Source organism: Callorhinus ursinus, unplaced genomic scaffold, assembly GCF_003265705.2.
Source record: "Callorhinus ursinus isolate GAN/ISIS: 27379988/994484 unplaced genomic scaffold, GSC_fseal_2.0 scaffold21, whole genome shotgun sequence".
NCBI classification, from domain to species: Eukaryota; Metazoa; Chordata; class Mammalia; order Carnivora; family Otariidae; genus Callorhinus; species Callorhinus ursinus.
In genome coordinates, this window is record NW_027397083.1 from 16,620,012 (window position 1) to 16,632,095 (window position 12,084).

At 34.1% G+C, this 12,084-nt stretch overlaps 1 protein-coding gene across 4 annotated transcripts in view; it reads left to right on the forward strand.

Annotated features, from left to right (window-relative positions):
- Positions 1–12,084, forward strand: part of CCDC73 (coiled-coil domain containing 73) — a 181,735-nt gene that overhangs the window by 157,807 nt on the left and 11,844 nt on the right. For all 4 annotated transcript variants that reach the window (XM_073904792.1, XM_073904793.1, XM_073904794.1 and 1 more), the window contains 2 exons: positions 1,986–2,096; positions 6,914–7,048. In XM_073904792.1, coding sequence (XP_073760893.1) covers positions 1,986–2,096; positions 6,914–7,048 — 246 coding nt within the window. The remainder of the gene's footprint in view (positions 1–1,985; positions 2,097–6,913; positions 7,049–12,084) is intronic.

Sequence of the window (12,084 nt, forward strand, 5' to 3'; positions counted from 1 at the left end):
TCGGGAAGTAATGGAAGGTTTGCTTTACCAAGACAAGGGAATAAACCAGGAAAGAGGAAGTAGAATCTAGGCGCCAAGAGACCAACCCCAGAAGAGAGAAGGAAATCCTCAGAGGTCACCTGATCAGTGTAGCAGACTGAAAGAGCAATAGGTCCAAATTATAATGGAAGGATGGAAAGTCTCCAAAATGTGGAAACGGAGAGTATCTGAGGGGTGCCTGGGTGGCTCAGTCATTAAGCGTCTGCCTTCGGCTCGGGTCATGATCCCGGGGTCCTGGGACTGAGCCCCGCATCGGGCTCCCTGGTCAGTGGGAAGCCTGCTTCTCCCTCTCCCACTACCCCCTGGTTGTGTTCCCTCTCTTGCTGTGTCTCTCTGTCAAATAAATAAATAAAATCTTTAAAAAAAAAATGAGAGTATCTGATATAGGCAGTTTCTTTTAGATGAGGGTATGTATGGGTCAGGACAGGAAATGATTGACATATCTGATACACTGTTTTAAGAACATAATACTCTTGGTCATTTATTATCACTAAATAGATATGGTAGTATATTCTCTCACATCTCCTCCAAACTTTGATTTGTATATCTTCCAAAATATGGTGTTGTAAGTATAAATAGATACTGTATTAGTTAAAATGTTAAAACAGTAAGCATCTATTAAATAAACACGTAAATATTTAGAAACTGCTCTATTATTTGCCTATAAATTAAGAAGAACACATGACTTCTATAAAAATATTTACATTATCTTGAAGTAAAGGCAGGCAAAATAGGTATTCATTGCAGGCTATTGAAGTGCAATAATGTTCTTTATGTGCTAGAGGAGAATTTTAATGTTAAAACTGTAAAATGCTTTTTATTAGGTATTTCCATAATTTTACATAATTATGTCATTATGTATTGGTATTCTAGATATAATTGAGAACTCTTTAAATAGAATACTATGAAGCCTTTAAAATTAGATAGATCTGTACTTCATGGTATGGAAAGTAAGCAAGAACTACTTTTTTTTTTTTTAAGAAAAAACATTACAGAAGAACATGATATGTACGGTATGGTCTCATCTGTATTTAAAAAGATATATTTTATATACTTGTGTGCTTAGAGACAGTTTCTGGAAGGCTACGCAAGAAACTGTTAGAGTGGTTACCTCTGGGGGAGGAGAACTGGAGAGCTGATAGAAGGACATGTTACCTTTCTTTCTGTATCCTTTGTGTGGCTTGAAATGTTTACCCTGAATGTAAATAACTTTAATAATGATAAACAAGTGAACTTAATTCCAGATGTATTAGACATGTGGGTAGAGTTCTTAACTATCTATCTTTTTACAGAAGTTTACTTGGATTATCAGCAGACATTGAAGAAACCTAATAATATTGGTGACAGTAGTTTAATAACTTTAAAACCCTTGTCTTAGAAAACAGTATTTTTACTCTTAAAGGTTTTTGAGGGGGGAGGGTGGTGTAGTGGTGATTATATTACGTTAATTTATGAAGTAATAAGTTAATATGATAAATATTGAAGCTGTACTAAAAAAGTGTTAATTTGAAATTAAAAATTAAAATTGTATTTAAGGGTTTTCTAGCCAGTTAATTTCTAAAATAAACAGATATGGAAAAATGTTCTGTGGTAGTTACGATTTTGTAGTAGAGTTAGGCTGGATTATGCTACATTTCATATTTTTCAGTGCTGTACTTTATATTACTTTTTCAGGACATTAAAACTTATGCAGTGAAACTGAATAATGGCAATGTTTTTATACCCTTTTATAGCCATTTCTTTTTCATAACCTCCCCCTATTTCCTGTTAACTAAACTATAAGCACCTTTCTGTTAATTTATGAAAATTATTGTTGAGATAGCACATTATCACTGATCTGTATGGCACTTTCAGCATGTTAGAAGCAAAGGTCCAAGCAACATAAAACACATCAAAATTCATTAATGTGGTATTGATTATTTTTTGGATAATTAATTTTATTGCAGACCCTTGAAAGAGATAATGAGCTGCAAAGGGAGAAGGTAAAAGAAAATGAAGAAAAGTTCCTTAATCTTCAAAATGAGCATGAGAAAGCACTGGGAACTTGGAAAAAGCATGTAGGTTTATTAAATAGTAAAATATTAAAATAATTTAAGTAGTTGTAGACATTTAAAATAACTATTAATGCTAAGAAAATATTGCAAAAACAATATAGGAATAAAGTCAGACACATATTCTTCTTGAACTTGTGTTTCCAAGAAGTAAATGCTGTTGAAAAGCTAAATTTAATAAAACTGCCTATAATGCTTTCATGCATGAAAAATCACACATATGCATGTGTGTGTATTCCTAATATAAATATTGATATATATAATTTGAATGACTTCCCATATGTGACAAAAAAAATTTATCTTTTCATAAAACGCAGTATTTTAGAAAATGATTAAAATAACTATATAGGTACTATTAACTGATCTATTTAGCTTTCCTCAGCAGTTTTGTTGAGCTGTATTAAAGCCATGTTTAGAACATGTATATAGTAGTTGAGTTCTGTAGTACTAACATTTTATCATAAAGAGTTGATATGTTATAAACATAGCTGTTTCCTTAAACCACATCCATTTATTTTACACTAAATTTTCATTTTAGTAAAGTAGACAATAAAAGTATGAAATGGTATAAATTAAAGTTGTAAAAAATAAAGGTTCACTTTAAAGATTGGTAGACCTCAAAATTGATTATTCTATTTTAATATGTATTTTCATTTCCTTTCAATTCTTTTAAAAGAATTAACACAGTAGCAAGTCACTATGAGTTTATGAAAAGTATATTTTGGGAAAGAAAGATGATATTTTGGACTATTATACTAATTCTGTATTTTTCCTAATACTATAATAATGTAATATATTTTATACTAATATATATCCAGATACCAGTTTGATAAACATTTTCTTGTAGACAATTTTGATATAAATTGTTATATAAGTAACTCGACTTTTCACTTCATTCCCAGCTAACATGTTCCCTTAATTTGTATTTTGGAGAGATCAAGTCTTCACTGATGAATTTAGTAAGATTTGTCCAAATCTCAAAAAGTATTTTGTAGTTAGTTGCATCAGAATACTAAAAAATGCTTACTCTTTATAGTTTACTATTAAGCAACAAGCATAGTAATATTCATTTTAGCTTCAGCAAATTCACATTGCATCCTAACACTTCCTTCTCATTCCTGATGTTTAAAAACCATGGAAATGGTACTGTCAGGATAAGGAAAACTGTAAAGTGAAAAGAGAATATACTGAAATATGTCAACCATGCCAAAAAGAGATTAGTTGCACTCAGAAAATTAAAATTCATTTTCCCCTGAGACCATCACCATGCCCCTCCCACAAGGAAAAAAATCAATTGAATGAAGAAAAATATGCATTCAGTTTCACTGGCGAGGCTTCAGTCTATAAATTTGTATGAAATTGGTTTTGTCTTAGGATTTTTTAGCTTCTACAGTCATTTCACTTCCATATGCTTTAGCACTAAATAGAACATAGTTAAGTAAGAAAAAGCTGAGGGTGCCTGGGTGGCTCAGTTGGTTAAGCATCTGCCTTCAGCTCAGGTCATGATCCCAGGGTCCTGGGATTGAGTCCATCAGGCTCCCTGCTCAGTGGGGAGTCTTCTTCTCCCTCTCCCCTTGCTCCTCCCCCCTGCTCATGCTCTCTCTCTTACGCGTGCTCTCTCTCTCAAATAAATAATCTTTTTTTTTTTTAAAGAAAAAGCTGCTATGATTATATGTAAGAGTTTTCTTGAATGGGAGGTCAGATCTACTCTTTAATTGTATTTCTATCTCTATGTAAGTTTTTCACCATTCTTGAGTGAAGAACAGTGAAAGTATTCCTACTGAGTTTGGATCAAGATGGGTTTTTAAAACTTAAAAAGATACAGACAAAACTAAGATGGAATCATACAAACAGCTATTTCCCCAAAAAACAAACAGTGAAAGAGATATTATACAAATAAAATTTTGTGAATATTTTTAGACAATATAGTTAAAATTCATAGAAATATTACAAAGAACAGTGTACGTGTATCTGTTTTCATTTGACTAGTTCTATAGTAATGGGTATATATAGACAAAAAGACAATAAATGAGAATGGTCAGAAATTATTTAGAGGAGAGGGCAGGTCACAAAAGGAATTCAATTCACACCATTTATTGAGCATCTACTGTGTGTTTGGCATTATTCTAGGTACTGGATTTTCAGAGATGCCTAAAATACAAAGATCAATAAAGAGCTCACATTCAAATGGACAGATAACTATGAAATTGAGTGCAATAGCATGGAGTGGTTTTAATAGTATTAACAAATTACTGTGAAAGAACAAAATAAATCCTATCATTTAGCTAAGTTGGAGAAAGTTTTAGGGAAAAGATGACGCTAGTTTAGCCTCGAAAGATAAATAAGGTTTCACCAACAATATGTGCCCATTTCCTATACTTCTCTTTCCATCTTGTTGGCATTCCATTTAGTAAAGAATGGGAAAAATCATGGAGGCATGAAACTGCATTTTCAAGGGTGATGAGCAGTCTGATTTGAATAAAGCATAGGATATGTGGAATGTGACATTGGAAAATAGGTTGAGATCATCTTCCAAAAGTCTCCTTACTAAGGAAGTTGAATTTTATTTTATAAGTAATGGAAAGCCACTGAGAATATTAAAGCAGAAGGGTGACATAGTCAGATCTGAGTTTTAGAAAAATAACTTACAACAGTATGGAGGATGGCTTTATGGAGAGAGACCAGCAAGAAGAATACTGTAAATAATCTAACCTTGAACCCATGAGGGTGTGAATTAGGGTAGTAGTAGTGAGAACAGAGAAGAGGAATAGATGTAAAAAACATTTAAAAGAATTGGCAGGATAGTGATATTTTTTATATAATAAAGATTAGAAGGAGAAAGGAGTCAAACAGGACTCTGAGATTAGTATAACGCGTAGAATGATAATGTCATTAACTGACACAAGAAATGTGAAAGGAGAAGCAGATTTGGTAGATGAAAATAATGTGTTTAATTTGGAAGCTGTTGAATGTATATTGCCTGCAGGACATCTAGCCTGAAATGCATACTCTGCATTTGGAAATGTGAATCTAATCTTAGGAGAGAAGTTGGGAGATGAGATACAGATTTAAGGTTTATTAGCATAAAGATAAAATTTCAAGGTATAGTTATAATCATCTATCGAAGGAGTGGAGAACTATAGAAGAAGGCTAAAAAAGAAAGAGTAGGGTGTGTGTGTGTGTTGGGGCAGGGTGGGAGAGGGAGCCTGTAAGAACGGTGAGAAAGCGAGGAGGATAAAGGAAGAGTAATGCCATGAAAACAAAAGAGGCTGTTCCAAGAACAAGTAGTCAACATAGTCATGCTACAGAGCTGTTAAATGACATGAAACTTGGGAAAAATCCTTTTGCTAATTTGCAAGTTATATCTGTGGGGTGGGGAAATCTGTAGAACAGTGAGGGCACGAGTCAGGTTGTTAAGGAGTGATGGGAAGTTAGAATTTGAAAGTAGCCAAGTGTGGACTTTTATATTAAAGAAGTGGGAGGGGCGCCTGGTGGCTCAGTTTGTTGTGTCCAACTCTTGGTATCAGCTCAGTTCATGATCTCAGGGTTTTGAGATTGAGCCCCGTGTCATGCAACACTCTCAGCGGGGATTCTGCTTGAAGATTCTCTCCCTCTGCCCCTCCCCCAACCTATGCACACTCTCTCCTCTCTCTAAAAGAAATCTTTAAATAAAAAGGAGAGAGAGAGTAATTGGGTCAAGGAGAAAAATGAGTTAAGGCTGTCAGAAGAGCATATTCTTTTTGTAAGGTTTGTTTGTTCTAGTTCTATTTGTAAGGCTGAAGAGAACATGCTGGTATAGTGAGAAGGATTGTGAATAAGCAACAGAGAAGAGATTAGTGCTAGACTAGGCCTTGAGGGGGATAGGAAAGGATGGGATAAAAAAACTCATTGAGAGTTGAGCCTTGGAAAAGAAGGACCTTGCACAGATCTTTAAAAGGTTAAAAATAGATGAGATGAAGGGAAAGTAATAGGTGAGTTCATGTCTGTTAGCCTCTACAGGGACTCAGTGGCACTTACTTTGTCTTATATTTGAGGTTCCCAAGAAAGAGTACTCCCCCAAGAAAAAGATTATGAGATTTTAAATAGCCAGTGAAAGCCCCGTTTATAGATGTAAATATTAGGCTGAAGTGTCAGTTATTTTTGCACTACTTAGTGCTCACTACTCGTCACTCAGTTGAGTTAAGATCTGTATGTCTGATTTGCAACAAGAAAATGAAACTTAAAGAAAGTGATGAAGGTGTAACTTTTAGAGAATTTTAAAAATAATAATTTTTCATTTGTAACAAGAGGTCGGTTAATGTAGTTAAGAATACAACCCATATATTTAGCTTTGGGTTTGGATCCCAACTATATCCACCTGATCTTGGCAAATTACTTAAACATATGTGAACCTCACCTTTCTCACCTGTAAATTGGGGATTTTTATGAGCATGAAATTGTATTTATTAAGTACTCAGCACAATTCAATAAATGGTAGCTCTCAATATTAGTAATTACTTTGGGATCATTTTTATTTTTTTTTACTATTTCCAAAAGCTTGTGTTAATAAAATATCTTCATACAAAACATTTTTTTAAAGATAGATTTATTTATTTATTTGAGAGAGAGCACGAGAGTGGGGAGGAGGGGCAAAGGGAGAGGGAGAGAATCTCAAGCCGACTCCCTGCTGAGTGCAGAGGCTAACCCAGGGCTCAATCTCATGACCCTGAGATCATGACCTGAGCTGAAACCAAGAGTCTGATGCTCAACTGACTGAACCACCTAGGCGCCCCCATACAAAACACATTTACATAACTATTCATTTTGGTTAAATTTTATATTAGGTTGAAGAACTTAATGGAGAAATTAATGAAATTAAAAATGAGTTATCATCACTTAAAGAAACTCATATTAAGTTACAAGAACATTACAATGAATTATGTGATCAGAAGAAGTTTGAGGAAGACAAGAAGTTTCAGGTAAAGTTCAAGTGTCTGGAGGGTACAAAACTTAAAGAAATTAGGACTATTACTGATGATTTCTCTCTGCTTTGTATTTTCAGTGTCCCAACTTTTAAAAAATGAGTATAAGCATGTAGTCTGTGATACATTTTCAGTTAATTTTTGTGTACAGTATGATATAAAGATTGAGGGTCATTTTTTGGACATGGATTTCCAGTTGTTCCAATACACACATTTTTTTAAGAAGACTTTTTTTCTCTCATTGTACCTTGGTATGTTCTTTGAAAATTAGTTGATCTAATATATGTGTGGATCTATTTCTGAATTCTTCATTATGTTCCATTGATTATATGTTTATCATTAAGTCAATATACAACACTGTGTTTATTACTGTAGCTTTGTAAGAAGGCTTAAAATGTGGTAGTGCAAGTCCTTGAATTTTTTTTTCTTTTTCAAAATTGTTTTGGTTATTCTAAGTCCTTTGCATTTCCAGATAGTTTTTAGAATCAGTTTGTCAATTTCTAAAAGACAAGTCTGTGGGATTTTGGGTTGTGTTGAATCTGTAGATTAATTTGTGAAGAATTGACATCTTAATATTGAGTCCTCCAATTCATGAACATGGTATATCTTTACATTTATTTAGACAGTCTTTAATATCTTTCTCAGAAATGTTTTGTAATTTTCATTGTGTAAGTCTTTAAAATGTTTTGTGAAATTTATCCCTGAATATTTCATGTTTTAGAATCCTATTATAAACAGTATTTTAAACGTTAATTTTTCTAATTGTTTCTTGCTAGTATATAGAAGTAAAATTTGATTTTTATACATTGACCTTGTATCCTGTTGCTATTTAAAATCTATTGTAATGGTAGAGTTTTTTTTTCCCCCTAATTTTTGGGTTTTCTGTGTACATTATCATGTCATCTGTGAATTTAAGGAAGTTTTATCTCCTTCTGCTTTGTATGAATTTAACTTTTTTCTCAATTTATTACAGTAACGAAGACCCTCTAGTACAATGTCAAATGAAAGTTGTGACAGTGGACTTGCTTGCCTTGTTCCTCCATTTCAGATGGAGAATTTTTAGTCTTTTACCATTTCATATGATGTTAGCTATAGGTTTTTTGTATATGTTTTCAGATTGAGGAAGTTTTCTTCTGTTCCTAGTTTGCTGAGTTTTTATCATGAATGGGTATTAAGTTTTGTGAAATGGTTTTTCTGTATTAATTGAGATAATCATTTTTTCTTTATTCTGTTAATATGTTATTATTAACCAATTAATTACAGTAATTGACTTACAAATTTAAAACAACCTTGCATTCCTGGAGTATGTATTTTCTTTTTTATAAATGGCTGGATGTAATTTGCTAATGCTATAAGGATTTTGCATTGATTAGGAATACTGATCTGTAGGTTTTGTTTGTTTTTTCTTTGTATTCTTTTGGTCTGGTTTTCATATCAGAGTAATACTTCATAAGATGAGTTAGAATGTGTTCCCTCCTCCTGAAAGAGTATTGTGTAGAATTGGTATTCTTTACTAAATATTAGAATTTGCCAGTGAAGCTATCTATGCTTTTTCTTTGTGGGAATATTTTTAATAACAAATTAAGTATTATTTATAGGGCAGTTCACTCTATTTCTTCCTGTGTTGGTGTGCAGAAGAAAATAATTAACAGAGAGGCCTGTGAATGCTATCCTTAGAAAGGCCTGCTTATAAAGTTGGCCCTTGACTGATACCTGGAAACTTGGATCTGGAGAAGGTTCCCCACCATTACCTAACTGCCAGGAGTGGCTCACTGTGCCTAAACTGTTAGTCAAACATTGTGGTTATCTGAACATCTGTTTTCTTACTGGGAGTCTGGAGTTCTGGTGCATGCTAGGCAGATAGCATGACCAGCACCCAAAAAATCCTTGAGCACTGAATCTCTGATGAGCTTACCTGGTGGAAGAAAATTCATGCTTGTTGTCACAATTCACTGCTGCAGGAATTAAGCATGTCCTGGGTGACTCCACTGGGATAGGACTCTTGAAAGTTGGTACCTGGTTTGCTCCAGACTCCACCCTGATATGCATTTTCCCTGTGCTGTTTTTGCTTTGTATTCTTTTGCTGTAATAAATCTTAGTCATTAGTACAACCGTATCCTGAGTCCCGTGAGCCTTCCTAGCAAATCACAGAACCAGGGAGTAGTCTTAGAGATTTACACCACAGTCGTTTTTGGTAATTTTTGTCTCTCTGGGGACTGTCCTTTTCATCTAAGTTGTCAGATTTGTTGGCAGAGAGTTACTCGTGATATTCTGTTATTTTTACATTCCTCTCTAGGATCTGTATTGATTTCTTCTCTTTCATTTGTATTGTCCTGCCTTTCTTCTTCTTCCCACTCCTCCTCTTCCTCCTTTTTCTTCTTCCTCTCTCTCTCTCTCTCTCTCTCTCTCATCAATTTAGCTAGATTTTCAATTTTATTGGTCTTTTCAAAGAACCAGGTTTTGACTTCATTGATTTCCTTCTCATTTTTGTTCATTTACTATTTCATTGGCTTTTGCTATTAACTTAATTATTTCTTTCATCATACTTACTTTGGATTTGATATGCTTTTTTCTAGGTGCTTAACTTGGAAACTTAGATCATTGATTATTGGTCTTTCTTCTTTTCTAATATAAGCATATAAAGCTATAAATTTTCCTCAAAGCATTGTTATAGCTTCATCCCACAAATTCCGATATGTAGTGTTTCCATGCTTATTCATATTTTAGAATTCCTTTTGTAAGGTCTTCCTTGATCCATTGGTATGGGCATAAACCATATGGGTATGACCTATAACTGTTGTTTAATTTCCAAGTATCTGAGAATTTTCCAAATTTCTTTCTGTTAGTGATTTCCAATATAATTTAGTTGTGGTCAGAGAACATTTTCTATGAGACTTTTATCCTTTTAAATATAAATACATCCTTTTAAATATAAATATCCTTTTATTTATTTATTTATTTTAAAGATTTTATTTATTTGAGAGAGAGAAACAGCATGAGAGGGGAGAGGGTCAGAGGGAGAAGCAGGCTCCCCGCTGAGCCGGGAGCCCGATGTGGGACTCGATCCCAGGACTCTGGGATCATGACCTGAGCCGAAGGCAGTCACTTAACCAATTGAGCCACCCAGGCGCCCTATAAATATCCTTTTAAAAAAGACTTGTTTTTTAGCCAAGCCTATTATCTATCTTGGTGAATATTTCTTTTTTTTTTCTTTTTTAAAAAGATTTTATTTATTTAAGAGAGAGAGAATGCACACAAGGGGGGGGAGGAGCAGAGGCAGAGGGAGAAGCAGACTCCCTGCTAAGCGGGGAGCCTAAGAAAGACGCAGGACTCATCCCAGAGACACAGGACTCGATCCCTGAGATCATGACCTGAGCTGCAGGCAGACGTTTAGCTGACTGAGCCACCCAGGCGCCCCTATCTTGGTGACTATTTCATGTGCCCTTGAAAAGAATGTGTATTCTGTTATTGGTTGGTTGAATGTTTTATAAATGCCAGTTAGATCAGGCTGGTTGATAATGTTGTTCAAGTCTTTTCTATCCCTACTGAATCTTTTGTATACTTGTTCTATCAATTAGTGGGAGAAGACTATTGAAATCTTTAATTATAACTGTGAATTTATCTTTCTTTTTTCAGTTCTGTCAGTTTTTGCTTCATGTGTTTTTAAGCTCTGTTATTAGGTATATATACATTTATGATTGTTATGACTTCCTGATTAATTGATCGTTTTATCATTATGAAATATCCATCTTTTTCCTAGTAATATTTCTTGTCTTAAAATCTATTTTGTATAATATTAATACAGCTATTCCATCTTTTATGGTTAGTGCTTGCATTATGTGTCCTTTTCAATCCTGTGACTTTTTCTAATGGGAATATTCATGATTGAGTAATGACATGAAGAAGTCTTTTATTTTCTCTTTGAGAACTGTTTCTTGCATATTTTTTATTCTGGTAAAATATACATAAAATTTACTACTTAAACTATTTTTATGTGTGCAGTTCAGTGGCATTAAGTTCATTCATAAATGGGCATGGTTGTGTACCAACAAAAGAATATTTCCGAAAACAGTAGGCCCGAGTTGGCCCACTGGCCATAGTTTGCAAAGTGCTTTTCTAGAGTAATTGATCATAGTCTGCTTTTAAATAATATTATGCCAAATTCTCTGATTAGTAAGAAGCTTACAATACTATGTTCTCATTTTCTGCTTCCTGGTTTTTGTGATATTTTTATAATACACTTTACTTTTACATATGTTATCAACTCCACCATATATTATTTATTTTATTTTAACTTGTTAATTACCTGGTTAAGAAAATGAAGAATTAGAGAAAACGTCTTTTACATTCACTCATATTTGCCATTTCAGGCACTCTATTCGTTTGTGTAGATCCAGGTTTCTAGCTGGTATCCTATTACTTCAGCTTGAAGAGCTTCCTTTAATATTTGTGCATGTGTGTGTAAGCGTGCACATGTGTGTGGATATCTGGTGAGGAATTCTCTCAGCTTTTGTCTGGAAAAGTGTTTATTTCTCCTTAATTTTTAAAGGGTATTTTCACTGGATATAAAATTCTAGATGGACAGTTTTTTCTTTCATTCATTTGAAGATGCTGTTCCATTGTTGCTTGCATTGCATATTTTGCTTGGGATTTATTGAATGATTTGTGAATCTTTGTGTACTTGTGTGATTATTTCTTTAGGATAAATTTCCAGAAATAGTATTGCTGGATCAAAGATCTTGCTCACAGGGGCGCCTGGGTGGCTCAGTTGGTTAAGCGACTGCCTTCGGCTCAGGTCATGATCCTGGAGTCCCGGGATCGAGTCCTGCATTGGGCTCCCTGCTCAGCGGGGAGTCTGCTTCTCCCTCTGACCCTCCTCCCTCTCGTGCTCTCTATCTCTCATTCTCTCTCAAATAAATAAAAATCTTTTTTAAAAAAAAAAGAGCTTGCTCACTTATAATTTTGACACATATTGTGAGATTGCCTTCCAGGAAGATTGTTTATACTCCCACCAACCACATATAACAATACCT